This window comes from Hemitrygon akajei, chromosome 7, assembly GCF_048418815.1.
Source record: "Hemitrygon akajei chromosome 7, sHemAka1.3, whole genome shotgun sequence".
Taxonomy (NCBI): Eukaryota; Metazoa; Chordata; class Chondrichthyes; order Myliobatiformes; family Dasyatidae; genus Hemitrygon; species Hemitrygon akajei.
The window spans coordinates 91,704,253-91,728,474 of NC_133130.1; the positions used below are offsets into that span (position 1 = coordinate 91,704,253).

The window sequence follows — 24,222 nt, forward strand, 5'->3', positions numbered from 1 at the left end:
TGGCTGATCTCAGCTCCAATTTCTTCTCTGTTACCATAACCTCAATTCCTCTGTGGACTAGAACTATATCCATTTCGACCTTTAACATTCTCAGTGACAATCTCCACAACTTCATTGGATAAAAATTCCTGAGAAGGAAAGTGATCCTTCATCCCAAAGCCAGTTCTCCATCTCCCAACCACAGAAAATATGCATACAGTATCTCACCCTGTCGAGGTCCCTCTGAAACCTTCAATATTTCAAGAAGACCATCTCTCATTCTTCTGAACTCCAATGTGTTTAGACCCAATCTGCTTCACTTTCCCTCACAAGATGACCCTTCACCCTTGCTAACAACCTAGTGAGCTTCTCTGACCTGCCTCAGGTGCAAGTCTATCCCTCCTTAAATTGGGAGACAGGAATATTATGCAAAAGTTCAAGTCTGGTCTTACCAATGCCCTGTACAACAGTGACAAGACTTCCCTTCTCTTGTGTTCCATTCTCTTTTCCAATTAAAGAAACAGGAACACTTGCTATTTTTACCTCACTGCCTGGCAGACGTACAAGAAGAAATGGAAGTACAAGTTAATTATTGAGAGATCTGTTTCTCACAGCATCAAATACAAAATTATATTTTACCACACTGAGCTTTCCTGTTTGAATTAACATTGGCCTTCGTCAAACGAATATCACAAGTGCAACTTGCATTTTTTTTTATCCGAAGGCACATCACGCCAAAAAGTCACAAGAGACTGCAGGTGCTGGAGCTGAAGCAAAAAAAAATTCAGCAGGTCCTGAAATGTCTATCTTCCGCTACATATGCTTCCTGAACCACTGACTCCCTCCAGCATTTTGTTTGTTACACTCATGAAAAATTTTGAAATAATCACTGTGGTCACAAAAGCAAGAATCTGCATTATGTTGTAATCCCTCAAACAGTAGAGCTGACTCCTCACATCAACAATTCTGTCCTGGTAAGAATTCTGGACAAAATATACAAAACACAGTCTTGAAACCACTGTCCATTGATACTGTGGGGTAATATAATTAGTGAAAATGTACCTAATTCACAACCACCGATGTTGAGTTGGGGTTCACTTTAACATGCTAGTCTGACATAATTACGTGCAGTCTTTTACCGTGATTGGTGTTCAGTGTTTGGATTACACTGGATGAGGCATTATGCTTTTTTCTTAAACACAAAACCCCTCACACCATTTTATCTGTGGTAATTTACAGTACTATTCTCGGCCCCAAAATAATTTAATTCATTTTTTGTTTTCAATACTGTTTGGATCAATAACTTACGCAACGTGCTACCCTTTGGATCTAAGTCTTGGAACGCCCTGCCCAACCTTTAGCAGAAAGAATGCAGAGGATCAACTCGGCGAATTGCCACCACTTACATCAGCAGCACTTTCAACCTGAAAATAAGAGGCAAAAATCTAATTCACACTTACAGCAACTGACATGTCCACTCAGGGTAATTTTGTAAATTAAGCTGACTAGCCCAAACTCACTTGATGTCAAGTATTGCAACAAACAGTCACGCATCCACATGGACAGTTGAAAGATGACATCATCTGACCAAAGAGAAAGCCAGCATTCCCCCCCCCAAAAAAAAAGCACATCTCATCAAAGCAAGCTGATAGAAACACACACACACATCTTTAATACTGATTTTTTTTAAAAATCACAATAAACTCACCAAAACAAACCAGAAAAGTATGAGAAACACTCAGCTAGGCAGGCAGCACATGCAGAAGGGGAAGAAAAGTTTACATTTTAGATCCAAGCTTCTTCATAAGAATTGAAAAATAATAGAAAAATTTGTTAGTTTTAGAAGGTGAGAGGGAAGAATCGTGGTGGGGCGAAGCCAGGGTTGCAGTGGGGATAGTTGGAGCTAGAGGCAGTTATTAAGGAAAATCATGGCTGTGGAAGTGAAATTTGGTCAGTTCCTTGATGAAGTCAAGGGAATCACTGAGGACAACAGAAGTCCTGACAGAGAGCATAAAGTTGCCTCCTTTCCTTGTGGAGTGACGTTTAAAATTTTGCAGTCCTCTGGAACCATGGCAGAAATCAGGTGACTCTTGCAATATCATGACCAATGCATCTGCTGTCTCTTCAGCAACCTCTCTCAGAACTCTGGGATGTAGTTCATCTGGTCCAGGTGATTTATCCACCTTAAGACCTTTGAGTTTGCTTTGCACTTCCTTCTTTGTAATAGCAATGGCACCCACTCCTGCTCCTTGACACTCGCAGACCTCTGGCACACCGCTAGTGTCTTCCACAGTGAAGACTGATGCAAAATACATTAAGTTCATCTACCATTTTTTTGTCCCCCATTACTACCTCACCAGCATATAATTTTCCAGTGGTCCAATAACAGCTCTTACCTCCCTTTTACTCTTTATATAACTGAAAAAACTTTTAGTATCCTATTTTATATTATTGTCTAGTCTGCCTTCATATTTAATCTTTTCTTATGGCTTTTTAGTAGCCTTTTTTTTTGGATTTTAAAAGCTTCCCAATCATTCAACTTCCCACTCACCTTTGCTACCTTATATGTCCTTTCTGTGGCTTTTATGCAGTCCTTAACTTCCCTTGTCAGCCACAGTTACCCACCCCTGCCATTTGAGAACTTCTTCCTCTGTGGGACATATCTATCCTATGCCTTGTGAATTATTCCCAGAAACTTCAGCCACCTCATTCTGCCATCATCCTCGCCAGTATCCTCCTCCAATCCCCCTGGGCAAGCTCCTCTCTCATGCTTCTGTAATCCGGAATAAACCACTGTGATACTGATACACCTGACTTGTGCTTCCCTCTCTCAAATTTCAGTATGAATTCAATCATATTATGATCACTGCCTCCTAAGGGTTCCTTTACATTAAGCTCCTAAATAAAATATGGATTTTTACACAACACCCAATCTAAGATAGCCTTTCCCTGAGTAGGCCCAAGCACGAGCTGCTCTAAAAAGTCATCTCACAGGCATTCAACAAATCCCCTCTCTTGCGATCCGACACCAACCTGATTTTCCAAATCCCCTTGCATATTGAAGTCCCCCATTACAATTGTGATATTACCCTTATTGCATGCCCTTTCCAGCTTCCTTTGCAATCTCAACCCCACATCTTGGCTACTATGTGGAGGTCTATATGTGATTCCCATAATTTTTTTACCCTTACAGTTTCTTAACTCCCCCCAGAGTCCACATTCTCTGACCCTATGTCACCTCTTTCTAAAGATATAGTTCATCTCTCACCAACAGAGCCGCACCACCGTCTATGCCTTCCTGCCTGTCCTCTCAATACAAAGTATACCCTTCGATGTTAAAGTTCCCAACTACGACCTTCTTTCAGCCATGACGCAGTGATGCCCACAACGTCATTCCGACCAATCTTTAATTGCGACTCGAGTTTGTCCACCTTATTTCGAATGCTACGTGCATTTCAATACAGCACCTTCAGTCCTGCATTCATTGCCCTTTTGAAAGTTGCCTCTGTGGTACAATCTAGCTCTTTGCTCTTTCTGCATTTGTACCCAATCGTTGGCTGGTCCTTCATATTGCACCCATCATCTACTTGTAAACCTGCGGGGCTCATCCTCGGCTCTATCATCGCCCTGCCATATTAGTTCAAACCGCTCCCGACAGCTCTAGCAAACCTGCCCGCCAGGATTTTGGTCCCCCTCGGATTCAAGTGCAACTCGTCCATTTTGTACAGGTCACACCTGCCCCAGAAGAGGTCCCAATGATCCAGAAGTCTGAATCGCTGTCCCCTGCTCTAATTCTTCGGCCACGCATTTATCCTCCACCTCATTCTATTCCTATCCTCACTGTTGCGTGGCACAGACAGTAATCCCGAAATTACTACACCTGAGGTCCTGCTTCTCAGCTTCCTCCCTAACCCTATTGTGTTTTCAGAACCTCCTCCCGTTTTTTCCAACTATGTCATCGGTACAATACCAATATGTACCGCGACCTCCGGCTGCTCACCTTCCCTTTTCAGGATATCGTGGACGCGATCAGAAAGATCGCGGACTCTGGCTCCTGGGAAGCAAACTGCCGGCCGTGTTTCTTTCTCGCGTCCACAGAATCGCCTGTCGAGTCCCCTGTCACTGCTGCCCTCTTTCCCTGCTTTCCCTACCCTTCCGAGCCACAGGGCAGACTCCGTGCCAGAGGCGCGGCCGCTGCTGCTCCCCGCAGGTAGCTGGTTTTCATCGCCGAGCCTGTTCTCCCGGCACAGACCCCGAGGCTCCCAACCCCGATCGGGTCAGTGTAAACCCGGGAGCGAGCCACCGTACTCCGCTCCCGGATCTCCACGCTCCTGCTTCGGGATCCTACAGCGCTCCCGGATTCCCCACCCCTCTCCCGGCTTCAGAGCAAGCGCCGAGGTAACTCACTCAGCCAGCCGGTCCCGTCACGACGGAAAGCTGATCCGTACCTCATGCCGGGACGAGTCGCCGAGGGAGGAGCTGATTCCGCCAGCTCGGTGGGAGGGACGGAAATGTGAGCTTTCAGTCAATCTGGGAGGGACGGAGATTTCAGTTAACGCGACTCGGTGAGGCTCTCACCCCGGCACCTCATCGTGATTTGAGTCTCCGGCTCAACGCAAGAACCTGGAGAGAGAAGGGAACAGACACTGTCAGTGGGAGAAACAGCGAATAAAGCTCTCCCCCAATTAGGAGAAAAAGTGAATTGACCTTCTTTGTGTTGAGATAGCTACCTTGCCATTAACCGGTCACACTCAATAGTTTATTGTGCATTGGTCTTATAATTACATTTGCTGTGATTTTTATGCTGCATCGGATCCGGAGTAACAAGTAACAATCCGGTTTTGGATTGACGTGTGATCTCGGGTCGGTTCTGCACAACCAACCTCTTCCCCTCCACCATCAGATTTCTGAATGGACAACGATCGCGAGCTCACCATTTACTTGCTTTCTTCTTACACTGCATACATAGCACATAATTATAAAATGCATATGAATTACTATATAGTAACTTAGGTGTATTTTTATAATTATGTTTTGCAATGTACTTCTGCCACAAAACAACACATTTCACAACGTAGGCCGGTGATATTAAACCCCATTCCGATTCTGAATCGAAATGGAAATTTGCTGCTGTTCTGCCTGGAGTTGTTCGCAATGAAATAGGGTCCTTGCAAAACCTCCGGTTCTGAGGTAGTTGCCTCTCTGCCCCTCATCAGAATACTTGCGGCCATTTCTCTCAAAATGGTGGCTTATTGCAGAAGTATATGTGGGTCCAGTCACATCCAAAAAGAATCCTGTGTTGGGTGATTATTTGTTCCCTGTTGTCGCAGAGATTTGTTTAGTGAAGAGGCATTGTCAATTAACCAGTTCTGTTCTAGGTGGGCGATAACAACCAAGCAAGACCCCAGAAGAGGCAAAACAGTCATGACTTGATAATCTGTGCTACTGGCTGAGGGGTAAATGTTTACCTGTGCATCGGTGATAATTTACCTTGTTGTTTTTGTCCATGGCGCTCATTAAGCAGAGTTTTACATCTCACGTAAACAACAGCTTCCCAGGCGGTGTGATGCTCACTCTGCCCTGCCTCTCCCAGGGCTGTACTCTCTTTGTCTAACCTAACAGGCAGGGGGCTGCAAATCAGGCAGACAACGGTAGGATTTCACGACGCCTGCCGGTGATTCCGATTGCTCCGCAACACCCACAGAGTGCTGAAGGAACTCAGCGAGTCAGGCAGCACCTGTGGAGGCAAATAATCGATCAACGTTTAGGGCCAGGACCCTCCCTCAGGGCTCAGTTCCCCTCTGTAGATGCTGCCCAACATTCCAAATCCCTCCAGCATTTTGTTGTTCTGGACCGCCAGCATCTTCCGAATCTCTGGCAGGTGAGGATGCCTTGCAGGCTCCGTGGAGAGAGAAGGGACATGGTATTGGGAGAATTGTATGGATAGACAATTACTTGATTTGGGTCATATATTGAGATAGAATGGTAAAGCTTTCTATTCCATACATCGAGGTAGTACTGGGGAGGAGGAACGGAATGGAGAATATACTGTTACAGAGAAAGTGCAGTGCAGCTAGATAACTCCGTGCAGGGCCACAGTGAGGTAAATTGAGAGAGCAAGAATTCATCTTCATTACATAAGATGTCTAATCAAAAGTTTTATAACAGGATTTAAACACGAGATTCTGCAGATGCTGGAAATGTTGAGCAGCATACAAAGTGCTGGAGGAACTCAGCAAGTCAGGCGGTATCTATGGAGGAGGGTAAACAATCGATGATCCGGGCCAAGGCCTTTCGTACGTTGTATAAGTTGTCCTCGATCCTGGTGGTATGTGTGCTCTGGCTTTGGTATCTCCTTCCTGATGGAAGGGAGTGTGTGCAAGTGTGAATGATCGAGGTGGGAGGGGATCTTGCTTTCTCACTGGGAGGGAGGCTGGTTTGCAGAATGGACTGGGCTGCGTTTGTCACTCTGCGATTTATTGTGGTCTTGGGCAGAGCAGTTTCCATACTGTGCGGCGACGCACTTGGATAGGATGCCTTCGCTGGTGCATCTGCAAAATCTGGTCAGGGACACATTGAAGTTCTCTAGCTTTCTGAGGAGGTAGAGACACTGCTGTGCTTTCTTGGCCACGTGGCAGGACCAGGATACTTACGCCAAGGAACCTGAAGCTCTCAGCCCTCTCCAGCTCAGCACCATTGATATATGCAGGTCTGTGTATTTCACCCCACTTCTCGAAGGGTTAACTCTTTTGATTTGCTGACATTGAGGGAGAGGATTGAAGACTGGTTAGCACAAGACAAAACACAGAATGAAAAGGTCCTTTTAGGCTGGAAGGATACAACTAATGGAGTTGCCCAAGGATCAGTTCTCAACCCTCAACTATTTATGATTTGTATCAATGATCAGGAGAAAGGGGCAGAGCATTAGGTATCTGACTTTACTAATGACATGGAGATAGGTGAAAGGGCAGGTTGCTGTGAGGGCAACTGATTAACTGAGTGTGTGGGTAATAAACCTTGAAAATGGCATTGAATGTGAGAAAATCTGAAGCCATGCGTTTTGAAAAGAGGAATTTAAAGACGCACTTATTTACGTGGCTAAAAATTGTAGAAGTACAAGGGGATGTTGGCAGGCAGGTTCAATAAGTGGTTGGACAAGCAAATATCATATTGCCCTTTATTGTCACATGGGGTTGGGGTTTAGAAAAAGATGTGTTATAATTAAACAGATATGAGGAGAGAATTAATTTTTCTATTATTGATATTTGATTCCTCCATCGTGTGGATAGAAAAGTAGTTTCCGAAATGGATTGCTACTTCTGTTTGTTCCAGCTAAATGTAAACTAATTGGTCAGTCTAGTTCTGTGTTGTGTTGTAGACATCGTAGGATTTTCCACCCTCACCTTGGGCTTAAGAAACTGACAAGCTGGAGGGATAAAGAGACTGCCTTATAACGGTGGGAAATGCATTTTACTGTAAAACGTGGTGTCTCCGTTTTTAAATTGTGTCCAGACTAAATAGATGAGAAGGTACCACTGGGAACCACAGAAAAATAAGGGGGTTGCAAGTGTATAAATGGTGCAGGGGTAATCTGCTTTAGGTTGAAGTCATAACCAAGGGAGGGAGGAAGAGAGAGAGGAAGTGTGGGAGAGGGAAGGGGGGGGGGGGGAGAGAGAGACACACACACACACACACATCTGGGGTTTCCTCCAGCACCGTGTAGATCAGCCCATGCAATGGTTGATATGTGATCCCTGTGTTTTATCCTTGAGTGTTTTTTGAAGTGAATATGTATATTTTGCATCACTCCAATAAAAGTTTTTGTAAGCTTTTAACATGTGCATCGTACCTCCTTTGCAAATACCCTTGTTGCCGAATCAGAAGGAACAAGGATTGAATTTTAAAATAGTTGCATTACAACAGAGTGCTGATGAAGCCACAATTGGAGTATAGTTCCGGTTCGCCTTGGGTAAGAAAGAATATGTTGGGATGAGAGGCTAGTCCTATCACAAAAAACTAAAGAAATGAGGTCAATAATTTTTGGAGTTCTGTAAAATGAGGGGAGATCTTATTGGAAATGTTCAAGGTCATGGTAGATGTTATAATGCTTCCATTAGTCAAGTTAAGGGAATACAATCACAAAATTAAAAGTATCTCTTTAAAACTGAGGTGCATAGGAAATTCTTGCAGAGAGGTGAAACTCTGGAATTCTCTACAGCAGTGTTGTGGAGGAAGGGTCATTGTTTTTCTTAAAAGTGGAACTAGTTGCATTTTTGAAAGATACGGGAATTGAAGGCGATAAGGAACTAGCACAGAAGAGGACATGAGGCCTGGGCCGTTCAGCCATGATCATATTGAATGGTGGTGGAGGTTTGAGGGACTGTGTAGCCTACTTCTGCTATTTTATTGTGTTTTTAATTTTTCAGTTCTGACCAAAGACAATCATTCTGAAACATTAACTCAGTCTCTCCCTCTCAAATTTTCTGTTGCCTTCCTTCTAGTACTGTCCAATACAACAATGTTCTGAGCACAAGGGATTCTGCCGATGTTGAGCAACACACACAAAATACTGCAGGCACTCAGCAAGTCAGGCAGCATCTATGGAGAGGAGTAGTCAATGGTTTGGGCTAGACCCTTCATCAGTACTAATGAAGTTCCTCTCCATGGATGCTGCCTAACTTGCTGTGTTTCTCCAGCATTTTGTGTTCATTGTTTAACAAAGAGTTTCTGTTTTTTTTTCAACAGTCCTGCTAAAATATAATTGTTCAGAAACATTACTTCCTTCTCTGTATTAGCTGACTGAACAATTGGATACCTTAGCCATGTTCTGATCTATTTTTTAATCAGAATGATAAGATGCGTTTACACAGTGACTTTAAAGTAGCGAGACATTCTGAAGCTTTTCAGAAAGCGTTGCTAAGTAATACTTGTCAATGGCAAGTAATCAGTAAAACAAGCTTATAATGTGTTTGGGTTCTTCAGTGTAGAAGAGGCCACACGGTGAACATTGAGTACTGTACAGTCTACAGACTCTTGAACGGACTTCCTGTATGTCAATAGATAAACTCAAGACCTCCCATCCCACCTCATTCGCAGCTCTTGCACTCCACTCGCTCTGTAACCACAACATTCTGTTCCGCTCCAAACGAAGCGTCTCACCTCATTCATTGTCGTTCTTTTTTTTTATCTCCTTGTATGTTATGTTATTTTATGTTTTTTCTGTGAATGTCGTACATGACCATTTATGTGTCTTTGATGCTGCAGCAAGTAACTTCCGCGCGCGTACCTGTGCCAATGACAACAAACGTGAGTTTGTCCATTTCCCTCCAGAAATGCTGCCCGACCCGCTGGATTCCTCCAGCATCTTGTGTGGTCGCAGTCAATGCTGCATTCTGTTTTCTTTAACTGCCTCCATGTAAGTATGGATCGCAAAACAGAAGGTTGTTCCCCTCTGGATCTCAGTACTGTACCTGTGACAATAACGAACCAGAAGCAATACGCAATGTTTCCGCTGGCGTGACCGTTTGGGTCCCTGGATGAGCCACCGGGACATCTTCCGGGAAACGGACAGTGCCCCCGGGGAACTCTACCTCCACCAATGGGCATCGCGGGTAGGATTACGTCACGCCACCCCCTCTTCGGCGCGGCAGAGGTCACATGGTCGTCCAGCTGATCTGGGTGCCGATCCCACGTGACACCGCCTTCCTCCGCTCGGTGCATTCTGGTTACTCGGTGTGTCCTTCCTTGTGGCGACATGAGCGGCCTGGCGATGCGCGGCCTGCGGGTAAGGAGGGAGGGGAGCCTGCGGCTCGGCCGCAGAGGGGAAGGGAAAAGGGAAGGGGAAGGGGAAACTTGGAGGAGGAGCAGCAGGGAGGAAGACCCGGGCTCAGCAAGGAACGGGGAGGGGGGGGGGGGGAAGGAGGAAGTGGAAAGGTCAGTCGGAAGACCTTGACGAGAAGTAATGGGTGGGGAGCTGGGGCGAAGGTATTGGTGTGGAAGGTGGGCCAAGGCTGCTGGTATGGGTGTAGATTACCAGCTTAGCCGCAGTATGTGTTTCCCAATATCGATATCCGGAGACAGGCTGGGACCCCAGACCACCAGGTGAGAAGGACGTCCAGCCAGAAATTATCACCCAGCAGCAGTCAAGTTAACACGAGTGAATCTGCAGATGCTGGAAATAAATAAAAAACACAAAATGCTGGCAGAACTCAGCAGGCCAGACAGCATCTATGGGAGGAGGTAATAACGACATTTCGGGCCGAAACCCTTCATCAGGAGTGAAGTAACATGGGATGGTCGAGGGGGGATAAGAAGTGGGGGGAGGGATGAAGTAGAGAGCTGGGAAGTGATAGGCTGGAGGGAAATGGGCTGGGGGAAGGTGGAGAATTATGGGAAATAAAAGAGAAAGAAAGGTAGGGCTGGGGGAGAGAGAGAAAGAGAACCAGACTAAAATAATAGATAGGGATGGGGATAAGGGTGGGGGGCAGGGGTATCAACGGAGGTCAGTGAGTTGGATTTTCATGCTGGCAGGAAGGAGGCTACCTAGGCGGGAGATAAGGTATTGTTCCATTGGCCTGCATGTGGCCTCATCTTAGCGGTAGAGAAGGCCATGGACAGACATGTCGGAGTGGTGGCTACCTAGGCGGGAGATGCTATTCCTTTCTCTCAATTCCTCCGCCGCATCTGCTCTCAGGATGAGGCATTTCATTCTAGGACAAAGGAGATGTCTTCCTTTTTTAAAGAAAGGGGCTTCCCTTTGACCACTATCAACTCTGCCCTCCCTCGCGTCGCCCGTATTTCACGCACCTCTCCCCTCACCCCATCCCCCCGACAGCCCACCAGGGATAGAGTCCCCCTGGTCCTCACCTATCACCCTACCAGCCTACAGATCCAACGCATAATCCTCCGTAACTTCCGCCATCTCCTACGTGATCCCACCACCAACCACATCTTCCCCTCCCCCCCACTCTCAGCTTTCCGCAGGGATCGCTCCCTATGTGACTCCCTTGTCCATTCATCCCCCCCCCCCCATCCCTCCCCACGGACCTCCCTCCGGGCACTTATCCCTGCAAATGGAAGAAGTGCTACACCAGCCCCCACACTTCTTCCCTCACCACCATCCCAGGCCCCAGACAGTCCTTTCAGGTGAGGCACCACTTCACCTGCGAGTCAACTGGGGTGATATACTGTATCTGGTGCTCCCGATGTGGCCATTTATACATTGGAGAGACCCGCCGCAGACTGGGAGACCGTTTCGCTGAACACTGGCGCTCGGTCCTCCAGCAGTGGCAGGATCTCCCTGTGGCCACACACTTCAATTCCACAGATCACTCCCACTCCGACATGTCTGTCCATGGCCTCCTCTACCGTCAAGATGAGGCCACACGCAGGTCGATGGAGCAATACCTTATTTCCCGCCTAGGTAGCCTCCTTCCTGCCAGCATGAACATCCAACTCACTGACCTCCGTTGATACCCCTGCCCCCCACCCTTACCCCCATCCCTATCTATTATTTTAGTCTGGTTCTCTTTCTCTCTCTTCCCCCCCCCCTCACTATAATCTCTCCCCCCAGCCCTACCTTTCTTTCTCTTTTATTTCCCATAATTCTCCACCTTCCCCCAGCCCATTTCCCTCCAGCCTATCACTTCCCAGCTCTCTACTTCATCCCTCCCCCCACTTCTTATCCCCCCTCAACCATCCCATGTTACTTCACTCCTGATGAAGGGTTTCTGCCCGAAACGTCGTCACTACCTCCTCCCATAGATGCTGTCTGGCCTGCTGAGTTCTGCCAGCATTTTGTGTTTTTTATTTAGCAGTCAAGTTAAAACGTTCTGGCACAGTAAATAGAATAACGTTTAAATGTATTCTGTTTGCAATAGATTAGGGCATGGACATGTAGTTTTTAAGATAAAAAAACTAAAATATCATCAAAACATGTATTTAATATGCATAGCAATTTTGAAGTGCATTACAGGTCAAATGAAACCCCGTAGATTAAAAACTCATTTTAGAGCATTAGAGCAGCATGGTATGGTGTTTAAAATAACCTTTGAGTCTTGCTGAGCAAAGTAGCATTTTTTTTAACGCTAGAATTATTCACAAGAAGAGCAAGGTATCACTGAAACTAGTTGGTGAAATTTTGTGATGTACAGGCTCCAGAGTTTGTCTTCAGCTTTCAGGCTCATTGTGAGCATTGAGTTTTACCATTTTTACAGTTGGAGTCCAGGCCAGTTCTCCTGTGGGGGCCGAGACAGTGGCTTATCAATATCCATTACTTCCTGGTTACTTTATGCTTGTTTGATGTTTGAACTTGTAATGCTATATGTTCTGGTGGTGCTTTTGTTCATTTTATGTTCACTATTTAGTTTCTATATGAAAAAAAAACTAAAGCTTTCTGAGCATTGAGACTCACCTGGTCTGTCTGCTGAGTTTGAAAGTCTTTCCCTTTCTCCTTGCCTTTTACTGCATTCATTACATTGAAATACTGATGTGCACAATGAGATGGAGCAAAAACCTTATAAACTTGTATAACTTTATGAAAGATGGTTGGATGTTTAGTTTTGAATAGATGGTGGTATTTTTGGGCATGTTATAAATAATGTGTGGATGACCTTACTCCGTGCAGACTTGATGGAATGAATGGCCTCCAGTGCAAGCCAAATGACAAACTCTCTAGGCTGAGTATCACTTCCACCCTAAATACACTTGCTACAGTCTCCTTTGCCCCATACAAAGTACACTAATTAACAACAGTATCTGACCTTTGCCATCGTAAAAGGAAAGAGCAGCAGGTATATGGAATGGCACCATCCTGACTTGCAAGTTTATCCCAATTGCTGAGTTTAAATATGAGAAGACAAAGCAGCAGAAGCAAGCCACCCAGTCCCCCAAGTCTGCCTCAGCATGAAGGGCAGGGCCGAACAGTCCTGTGCAGGTTCCCCACAACCTCAGTTCTGATCTTGCAAAACTTTATTTACCACCTCCAGTCATCTGACTTCCAAGTCTTTGAGGAAGAGAATTCCAGAGAGTCACCACCTTTTGTGGAAAATCTCTTGAGTGCAGCAATTTTAAATTGCTCTTTTTTCTTGTAACTGTGACCCCATGTTTGAAAGTTTGTGGGGAGGGGGGGGCTGTTTAGTATTTTTGGTACAGTTTCTATCCTCAGGCACATGGGTTACACTTTTGTGTAACTTGCTGACCTCCCTCTGATCCCTTATTTGCCTGTTCTGCAACATACTGCTTCCACTTCACAATAGAGGCTTGCTGCGCGCACCCCACCCTGTTAGTGGAGCACCCACATCGTACTAGGGAGGTCAGGTCTCAATGATTTTGCTTCCCTTGTTGGAGGTTTCCGTCTCCACCGACTCCCAATAGCAGGCTAGTAGGTATCTTTCATTGGGTGTTCATCATTCATCTGCGTCAGGTGGGATGTGGGACCAAAACCCTAGGGGAGTATTCACCCCCATTCTGTCTTTGCCATAAACCCCATACAGCAGTGTTCTGATCTTCGGATGTAGCTCAAAGAACAATCCAGGTAAACGAGGAGACAGGCACAGGACCTGAGCCACTGTTTCCTTGGCAGCCTCGAACACCTGTTGTTCTGGACACCACTCGAAAGTTGCTTTCTTCCTCATGACTGTATATAAGGGTCATAACAAAGTGATTAGGTGTGGTATGTGCTGCCTCCAGGAGCCCAAAAGCAACCTTTGGGTCCCTTGCTTATTGATGGGGGTGGTCATTTCTGTTATCGTTGTTCCATACCTGGTCTGGGATTCCTTGATGTCCCGAGACCCCCTGGATACCCGGAAACAGGACTGTCTGGCTTGGCCACTTTATTTTCTATGGATTCATCACCCATCCTCAGCCCCTCGTGTGGCTTACCAGTGTGTCCAGGGCTTCAGTTACCCCTTCCTTGGTGGATCCTCTTAGCATGATGTCATGGATATGTGTACTACTTGTGTATCAGGCGAGAGAGTACATGCATCAAGGGCTCGCGGTATCAGTCCGTGACATGATAGGGCTATGCACGTACCTGTGAAGCAGTCTGGTAAAAGTGTACTGTCTGCCTTCCCAAGTGAAGACAGATTTGTCCTCTGAATTTGACGGGGGAATGGAAAAGAATGTTAACCAGATCTATTATAGCATACCAGTTCCTGTCTCCCAGCTTTCCACTAAGGTCACTATGCAGCAGGTCATGGAAGGACAAATTTATGTAACTGAGGATATTCAACTGTCATCCTCCAGCTATTGTCTGATTTCTTCACTGGCCAGAAAGGGCTGTTAAACTGAGGTTACTTGCCTGATCCACCTTGTTTTAACAGTTGTTGTCAGTACTGTTTCACACAAACCATGACACTCAGAGGTGGTGTTAAAAGAGGCTCCCACTTCTCTAGTTGCTATTAAAATGACAAATGGGAACTATCCCAATTTAGTCGACAATTCTGTCTGTAGAAGTTCATTTCAGTTGTATTTTCAGGTAACATGCTTAGCTATCAGTACTTGGGCTTCCATTGGCCAACCCTCCTCAATAGCCAATCGGGCTGTCATTTCCCATGTTTTATTGTATTTCCTGATGCACCTGAGGTCAGGGTTTCCGGGTATGTTCAGTACCCATGACCAGCCCTCCGCTGCACTCTCCTTAGACTCATGAAACATTTTTAATGCTTCCCAGAATGCCATTTATCTTCGCAACTATACGGCAGCCATTGGCCAGCTTTTTGTGATTTATGCATAGTGACATCTAAATCCTTCTGTACCTGTTTGCAATCTCTTGCCGTTATACAATTGTTCACCTTTGGATTTCTCGTACTGGAGTGCATGACATCGCACTTTCCCACATTAAACTCAATTTGACAAGGTTTTGCAAACTCACCCGACCTAGTTGTCCTTCCAAATAACATTGTATGCTGTCCTGCCTATTTTTGTATTGCTGATGAATCTTCATAGTTTGTACTCCACTCACTCCTGGGTCATTAAAGCAGGTAGTAAGTAACTGAGGGACTGGAGGTCACCCTTGAGGCTCTTTGTACTTGAGTGTTTGTTGTTTTTCTTCAGGCCTTCCAGCAGCTTTCACGGCGAACCTTCAGCACCACAGCTTGCAGAGGGTTGGAGAATAGGGTTCCTGAGAAGCAGAAACTTTTCCAGGTAAGCAGTATGTGTGTGATAAGGATGGGCTCTTTGGGAACTCTGAGCCCTGCCTTTCGGTTTCAGTTATGTTGCCAATAATTGTTAGTTTTTCCAGGTTGTGCGCATATTGTCGAAGGTGGTATGGGAGTGGATCTTGAGGATTAATGCACCATCCTGTGATTGAGCCAGCAAATGTTCAGCACCTTGATTATTACTTGAAAACTATTATGTTGGAATAGAATCTGCTGATCAAACCGTTCTGTATGAATTATGAAACATGAAAAGACATTCTGGTAATCACATGGTACAATGGTCATTAAGTTATTTAGTAAATAGTTAAAACTGATAATTCTAGATGGGAGGTAAGGTATATCCCAGCAAAGTGTTGGGAACCATAGGTCTGAATCCTCTCTTGCATGAATGCTGCACTTTTTTAATGACACATTTTCAGTTAGTTGTTCTTTAAAGTGCTGAATTGTCCATTTCTACCAGCGACCATAGTGAAGGTTCAGGCATTCTTGTGACCTGATCTCCCTTGCTGTTCCACGCTCGGACTTGGATTTCAGAATGAGGCCAATGGAAAATCCCTACAGATTAGTTGGTCTCAAGTTACTGTGGCCCATAATTGCACATTTTACCAGGATGATATCTTTTTTTAAGTTGTCACTTTATATGCAAATCTGTGAATGGAACTGCATCCAAAAATTGAGATTGTGGTTTCATCAATAAAAGTAATTTAAAATTTTGTAAATATTTTAATCATGAAACATACTTGATAAATGGTTTCCAACTTGAGGGTGTAGCTTGAAAATCATTTTGAGGTAGTTAAAACACATAGGAGAAAGCAATCCTGCAATGAAGCAAAAAAGAAAGGGAAGAGAGATTATGAAAGTAAATTAGAAGAATTCAGAAGAATGAGCATGGACCTTACAGAAACATGAAATTTAGATAGATAAAATAGAGGCAGGAGATTTGTTTCTGCTGCAAGTGAGACTAGAACTAGGGCAGGCATGGGCAAACTACGGCCCGTTAAGCTTTTTAATCCGGCCTGCAGAACTTGATGAAATTATATTAATAAACCTTGTTAACACCTCAGATCCATCCTGAGAATCGCCACAACAAAACTAAATCCAGACTTTGATGCGCTGGCTCAAAAGGGAGACCAACAACACTGTTCCCACTGAAATTAAAAATAAGTTTCTTCGTTGTGTCATGTAAAAAATGCATTTGAAAATATTTTTTTCAATAAGCCTTACATGTTACATGTCATTTCTGTTAAGTGATGGACATGAGTAGTGCGCAGGTGCACGTACGTTCTCAAAATAAAAAATGCGCTCCAGATCAAATAACGCGATCCGCATACTGGCGCGCTGTCACTGTTCTGTCCTTGTGCTGGTCGTTGTTGAGTTTTGGCACAGGGGACAATTGAATAAGAAGGAGCAGGACAAGTAGACCTGCATCTCCTACCGTTTTTGAAATAAAGACAGTCAGGAGGAGAGTGATGATGATAATATCTTGAAGGATAACAGAATTTTCAGTGCTTTAAAATAATAACTGTTACTATTAAAAAAAGCTGTATTTTATTCATTTAATTTTCAGTGTTTTAAAAGTCATTTCAATAAATAGCTAAATACCATGGGACTTCAAAGACAGATATTTTGTTGTAATGCATTTGTTCATTTTCAATTGAAATTAAAGCACATGTTTTCTACATATCCCATGATATTTTATTTTCTCTTATGAGGTGTATTACCAAAACATTCCATCCATCTGCTCCTGGTCCGGCCCCCCTGTCAAATTTTAGAACCCTTTGTGGCCCACAAGTCAAAAAGTTTGCCCACCCCTGAACTAGGGGATATAACCTCAGGATTTGCAGAAATAGATTTAGAATGGAGTTGAAGAGAAACTCGTTTTCCCAGAGAGTAATAAATCTGTAGAATTCTTTACCTGGGGAAGCAGTAGAAGCTACCTCATTGAATATATTTAGGATCCAGTGAGAGAGAGTTTTTTGTACAGCAGGGTAATTAAGGGTTATTAGAGTGGGGGGAGGAAGGCAGGTGGGTGGAGCTGAGTCCATGGCCAGGACAGCCGTGATCTTTTTGAATTGCAAAGGGTCAGATGTGGGTATTCCTGCTCCTATTTCTTATGTTCTTGTAGCTTACCACAGGAACTAGATACAGATTAGTTGGAGAACAGGTTTTTACCTAATTTCTGTAAGGATAATTGCAAACTAGAAATGGTTGAAGTAAACAAAAATTAAATCCAATTAGTGTACGCTTGGGTATTGCAGCTTTTAAGCTTCAATATGTTTAACTCGTATACTTGACCTTAAACTTATTTACAGCCTATCCGTTCTTCCAAAGTGAATTCTTGATTTATCTCCTACTTTTTGTGAAGAATTGAATTGGTTTTGGGCTTCAAACAGACATTGTTGGCTGGAACTACGGTCAGTAGTTAAGGTGTGGATTTGTTGCTTGACTTTGGCTGCATGTCCATGAGTAGTATTGGTAGTTGACTAACCAACGGCACTGACGTGCTCTTCAGCGTTGCCATGTGCCAACTAAGGGCTAGCAAAATTCTCTTCAGTTCCCCGCAGTGAAGAGTATTCCCCCTTTCTGGACTATGTTCAACTATCTCTAAATTCATAAGTGTCGATCACTTCAGAGAGTTAGTAAAACAGAATTTGATTTAATGCATTTTAACCCTTTAATGCCTCACGCAGCGGCATAGTCTGCTTCTAACCCCTTTTGTGCAGTTATCCTGCCAATTAACCTTTGCTTTCCAGTGCTCGTCTCCATTGGGCATTTTGTGACAAAGATCACTAATCCTAATCCAGAAAAAACAGTTCTGTAAATTCAAAGCTCAGGGTAAATTTATTATCAAAGTACATGTATGTCAATATATACAAGCCTGAGATTCATTTTCTTGTGGGTATTCACAGTAAGTGCAAGAAACACAATAGAATCAAAGAATGATCACCCCAACCAATGTGCAAAAGACAACACTGTGCAAATACAAAAAGAAATAATAATAACTAAGCAATAAATATCAATAACATGAGATGAAGAGTTCTTGTGGGAACAGTTCAGTGATGGGCAGTGAAGTTATCCCCACTGGTTCATGAGCTTGAAGACTGAGGAGTAATAACTGTTCCTGAACCTGGTGGGGTGGGTTCTGGGGCTCCTGTACCTTTCTTCTGATGGCAGCAGATCCCAGGGATGTGTAGAATTGCATTTTTGTTTCATTCCAATGAGAAAAGTCAGATCTCATCAAGTTGCCAGGCACAGAGTTGATATCACAATATTTGTGTCCTGTTGGAGCCTCGGCCCAATGGTAGGGATTTACCCTCATCCTGGAATATAACTGTTTATTTGATCCTTCTGTACAGAGGATATTGATAGTGTTTCCTGCAAGTGCACCACACAATCTAGTTTGAGTAAGGGAGTTCACGTAGAGGTACAGTGACAGAGTTAAGAGAAGTTTGAATAGTGCTTGGAGGAAATTGTGCAAGTTATTCTGGTTTTGGAGGCGGTTGGATGTTTCCCAACAAAAGCATGTTATTTCTCACGTATGATCAGATGGTTAAGGTCTTTTGTCTTGGACTGGATTTGCAAGAGGGAGGTTTATGCAATACTGTTGAGACCATAGAGCATGTAAAATGCTAATCTAAAAATGTTAAATATTTGTTCCACTAAATTGCAGATGTGTTCAATATTTATTCCAGTACCAGTCAGAATTAACTAACTGGCAGGGTATGCTCTGGCCTCTTTCTGGATTCTGGGGCTCTCCTAGTTGGCAAGCACATTAAAACAAGGGGTAATATTTTCTCCAGGGAGAGACTGTTGCAATGAGGAATAAGAAAAGGGTGTGTCAGATTTTGAATTGTAAGGATGACTAAAGGCGTGACAAATATTTTGGAACATCAAGTGCAAGAGGGTTTCATAAGGCTTTTGTTTCTGAAAATTGTTTTAAACCATTTTTTCTTCAGTCAGAAATATCCATTTTCTGCAGCTAACCGTATCATATTGCTTTGCATACACTAATTTCTTCAAATATTTGCCATAACACTACCCTTAATTAAACTAGTAGACTATAGACTCAACCCATTTGTTCATGAACACCATTTTATAACTCCTTTCTTGAAAAATTGTTTTAAATATTAATGTGAGATTTGTGTAAAGTTGGTTTTCTGTTAATGGGGTTAACCATGCAACTCTACATATAGATCATGGCTGGATCCTAATGACCTTTGAACAAAGGGATCTAGGGGTGGAAGTCCATAGCCCCTTGAAAGTGACAACATAAGTGGATAAGGTGGTTAAAATCTTGTGGCAGGGTTATCTTCATTGGTTGAGGCATTGGGTGTAAAAGGTCAGGAAGCATGTTGGGGTGTGTATAACTTTGGTGTGCCAAAGAGCCGTGACTGTGTTGTGCAATTGTATGTTTTAAGCAAATGGCATTGCTGGCAATTCTTGGGTTGTGTGAACTCTGTTCTTCAGCTGACGATGCAATATGAAAAACAACAATAAAGATCAGGAACCAAGTCCATCACATGCCTTGTGATTTCTGATAGTGAGAAGAAGCAGTTCCTCCAGGGATGAAGATTCACTCTGAATGCTCCATGCTTTTCTGTTCCTCTACTGTAGTGCACAAGACTATTCTGCAATAAAAACAGAAAATGACCGAGTTGTCAGGTGGAAAAATAAGGCTAACATTTTATGCTGTGGAGCTTCATGTAATCCTACACTCTGTATGCAGGGATATTCTCCAAGGGAACTATAACATGACAGTCTGAAATGGGGGAGGTAGTTTGGGGAGGTATAGACTGCATGGTTAAATTTGGTCCTCAAATTATTGTGAGGAGAGAGTCCAGAAGTGTGTTTAGGAGAATTGGAGTGGGATTAGGCCAGGTGATTAAATCTGGGGAGAGGATAGGAAAGCGGAACTAGTGATGTGGTATAGGGAGCATGGAGCTGGCTTGCCACCACCACAAATGCAATAACAAGTGACCTTGCCTGTGATGTCTGTGTCACAGGCCACTCACCTTCCTCAATCCATCCAGATTAGCCCAAATTACAGTTGATTTAATCTGGATTATTGTGGAAAATGAGTGGCGGTTTTTTTCAGCTAATCATATTGGATTGACTTTCAGGAAGAGATAATTGAGGTCAGGTCATGGAGAAGAACAGGATGCCCTCCAAAGACTGCCTGATGGATTATTTGGTCTTATTTAAAAGGGCTTCATATTTAATTTGGATGTAGCAGAAACTCTGCGGTGTCTTGTTTCTAAACCTTGGCTGCTTTACGCTTCGTTGCTTTAAGAATGAGTTTGTTTTTCTGATTGAATTGTTTGTTATAATGGCAGGCTTCAAGGCTTACGGATACAGAGCGATGAGTATGCTCGTGTTACAGTGGTTACACTGCAGGCAAAGCTGAGTGGATGGTTTGAAGCAGTTCCTGTTCAATATTGTCCTGAGCAAATGCAAAACGGGGGTGGGGGGGGTGGAGAGTGTATTTGGAGCTGAAAGCCCCTTGGTTAGAATAGAGCTGATCTGTGGTTACTCTTATTTTCATATCTTTATTAATCTTACCACTCTAAAATCTGATCTGCCTCACTCTTCAACCTTCTACCAGCATCAATGGCCTCTGAATTTTCCATTGGGAACATCTTTGCAAATTTCCTCATCCTTCTCTGCTCCAGGCTCCTTGGGGATGAAAGCCAACATTCTTGGCCCGAAAGGTTGACCATTTACTCTTTTCCATAGATGCTGCTTGGCCTGCTGAGCTCCTCCAGCATTTTGTGTGTGTTGCATCTGCAGATCTTTGGTGATTCCATTAATCTTCGTGCTTTAATCTGATTGCATTGGCTTTTCTGTACTGACATCAAAATCCTTTGTTTCCTTAGCTTCTGTGCCAACCTCTCTCTCCCACACTGTCCTCATTGTAACAATGCATGCCTTCATGGAAACATAGAAAACCTACTGCAGAATACAGGCCCTTCGGCCCACAATGCTGTGCCAAACATCTACTTATTTTAGAAATTACCTAGGGTTACCCATAGCCCTCTGTTTTACTAAGCTCCATGTACTCACCGCTCATTTCGTTTTTAAAAAAAAAAACAGCTTTCCCCTGACATCTCCTCTGTACCTGCTTCCAAGCACCTTAAAACTTTGTCCTCTTGTGCTAGTCATTTCAGCCCTGGGAAAAAGCCTCTGACTATCCACACAATCAATGCCTCTCATTATCTTATACCCTTCTATCAGGTCCCCTCTCATCCTCTGTTGCTCCAAGGGAAAAAAGGCCAAGTTCACTCAACCTGTTCTCATAGGGAATGCTCCCCGATCCAGGCAACATCCTTGTAAATCTCCTCTGCACCCTTTCTATAGTTTCCATATCCTTCCTGTAGTCAGACAACCAGAACTGAGCACAGTACTCCAAGTGGAGTCTGACCATGGTCCAAATCTGTAACATTACCTCTCAGCTCGTAAACTCAGTCCCACAGTTGAAGAAGGCCAGTGCACCGTATGCCTTCTTAACCACAGAGTCAACCTGCATAGCAGCTTTGAACATCCTATGGACTTGGACTTTGAGTCACTTCTATTAAAACCAGCAAATGGCAGCATTGGGTTTGGGTTGTTGGGTCTTTCTGTGCAAGTTGCATTGGGGAGTTTTGATTCCCATTTTTTTTTTGTTACAGGCAGACAATGGGATCCCAGTTCACTTGAAAGGAGGAACTGGAGATGCTGTGCTCTACAGGCTAACCATGGCACTCACGGCTGGAGGTGAGGCTCATGTACTTTTTTAATCTCTGGATTCTCAACAGGTAAAGTCATGGGTCCCTGTTTACCTCAACAGGTAAAGTCACGAGAGCAGGAATGAGCTGTTTGGTTTTGGAGCCACACAGTTGCACCCCTGCCTGGCATTCAGTGGCTGGGCAGTTTTGTTTTTCTGTACAGCCACAGAATGCCAAACAGCGTTGCAAATGCGTGGTTTGGTTCAAGGATGAACAGCCAACTTGCTACTGTTCCAGAGATTGTGGATCCTGTGACCCAGTGATGACCCATAACTTGGGGATGAGATTACCTGTGGTGGAGTGGGAGATGAAGATGACTGGCTATTAACTGTTGTTTGGTAAAAGCCAATTGTAAAATTCATCTCAAAAGAAAACAAATAATTAATTTGACCCAGGTTCAGAGATATGTACCTGAAACTAAGTAGGCTATGATTTTTTTAACCTGGGATGTTTAGTTTTCAGATGCTAATGAGGAAAGGAAGTAGGAATAGTTACTTATGAAATTAGTGTGCCCAGACTTGGAGGTGGAATATGGAGCACCATATATGTTGGGTTGGGTGTATTTTGTCTCTGGGTTGTCACTGAGTGGGATTGACGTTTCATTAGCAGGGTGGTGAGATACTAATCTCTGGCTTACTCATCCAGAACCCAGTACCCAACCCCAAGTGGAGGACCAGTTGGACATTAGAGTAATGTTCTAGTGGGAAGGTGGTGAGGGGAGGTGTATTCTTCAAATCTTGGCAGAAGACTGCATATGCTAAATTGAGCAGGAGTGGTTATTGTATGTCTAATGGTAAATGCTGAAATGTGACTTTTTTTTATTCCCTTATGTCAGGTGCGCTTTATGTTGTCTACCAACTGTTCAACATTGCCCTGCCTAAGAAGAAGTAACATTCGTTCGCAAACACATTTTATTGTACAACCCTGTCTAACTATGTATACTGTAACTCTTCAGGGATCTGATCTTGTGAATGGCTGTTCATGGTTTATGGGAACAGTAACTTATTTGACATGGCTTATATAACAAATAAAGTGATTAATTACACACTTGTTTGTCACAATTTCATTTGAATTTCTAAATCTCTGTTAAAGTGCCTAAGTTAACCATAGTGTGAGTTCAGTTTGTTTTTTTTATCTTAAAGCTTGTGTATTAATGGTTGTATGTCCGGCTGGCTGCATGGCAGTCAGAAAAGGTTGCTGTTATTCACGTGCGCAGTGCGTTCTACTGGCACTTGTTACCCTTAACCAGATGAAAGATTTGAGAGATTAGTGAACCAGGCAAGATTTGAAGACAATCTGATAGCTCTGTGCTCACATTGCTGTTGCTAACTCCTGATTTTGACTTCAAATCCAGCAACGGCATCTGGGAAGTGGGGGTGGGGGGAATCTAAATATGGTCTCACCCTCTGGTTATTGAGTCACACAAAATGGAAGCAGGCTCTTTGGCCTACCTTGTCAGCATTGACTATCAGAAACCCATTTACACCAATACTACGTTAATCCAGTTCCCACAACCCCACACTCTCATCAGTTCCCTGAGACTGCCACTGACTTGTGCACCAATGGCAATTGGCCACTGACCCGTTGACTTAGCCGTACACCTCGGGGTTATGGGAGGAAACTGGAGCACCAGGAGGAAAACCAGGCAGTCAGGGACAACGCAAGCCACACAAATATCGCCAGAGTACATCAAGCAACTTTTATTTTTCTCTCTCAGGAAACAGAAAAACCGGGAGAGTAGGATTGAATACAGCATGAAGAGGCGACTCGACTAGCTGTTTGATAATTGTAACAGAGGCACATTACCCTTTAAGTATTGACTGAAGCTGATTAAGCAGCAAGCGACGCAGGAAATAATTTCATTTAATATCACAATGCAGCATTTGCTGATTCCCTTTCTGTTTGATCAGCATCTTGCCATTTACGGTTGTAATGTATACAGTGATTAACTCAGCAGAGGTAATGAGCTGGTGTCTAGATTGATGGTATTTATGATGGTCCAGGCACTGGGGGAACAGGTATCAGGTAAATCCCTTTGACAAAGCCATGCTGACTATTCCTAATCATACTATGCCTCTCCAAATGTTCATAAATTGTGCCTCTCATGATCTTCTCCATCAACTTACCAACCACTCACTGGTCTATTATTTCCTGGGCTACCTCTACTCCCTTTTTTGAATAATGGAACAACATCTACAACCCTCCAATCCTCCAGAACCTCTCCAATCCCCATTGATGATGCAAAGATCATTGCCAGAGGCTCAGCAATCTCCTCCCTCGCATCTCACAGTAGCCTGGGGTACATCTCGTCTGGTCCCGGTGAC

General features: G+C 43.9%; 2 protein-coding genes across 8 annotated transcripts in view; one reads left to right on the top strand and one right to left on the bottom strand.

Moving 5' to 3' along the window:
- rnaset2 (ribonuclease T2) overlaps positions 1 to 9,574 on the bottom strand; it is a 34,710-nt gene extending 25,136 nt beyond the window's left edge. The window contains exons 1-3 of one of the 7 annotated variants that reach the window (XM_073051424.1): positions 9,450 to 9,564; positions 5,470 to 5,716; positions 4,428 to 4,602 (exon numbers count right to left, since the gene is read on the bottom strand). The gene's annotated coding sequence lies outside the window, so the exon portion shown is untranslated. Of the gene's footprint in view, positions 1 to 1,287; positions 1,404 to 3,979; positions 4,297 to 4,386; positions 4,603 to 5,469; positions 5,717 to 6,632; positions 6,737 to 9,449 lie in introns of those variants that run through there. The other 6 variants (XM_073051420.1, XM_073051421.1, XM_073051422.1 and 3 more) reach the window with 6 other exon arrangements.
- Positions 9,575 to 9,608: 34 nt separating this feature from the next.
- Positions 9,609 to 22,943, top strand: LOC140730670 (cytochrome c oxidase subunit 7A2, mitochondrial-like). Its single transcript, XM_073051427.1, has 4 exons — positions 9,609 to 9,763; positions 15,034 to 15,123; positions 21,803 to 21,887; positions 22,734 to 22,943. The coding sequence occupies exons 1-4, from the start codon at positions 9,734 to 9,736 to the stop codon at positions 22,787 to 22,789; spliced, it is 261 nt and encodes an 86-aa protein (XP_072907528.1). The 5' UTR covers positions 9,609 to 9,733; the 3' UTR covers positions 22,790 to 22,943.
- Positions 22,944 to 24,222: the final 1,279 nt, after the last annotated feature.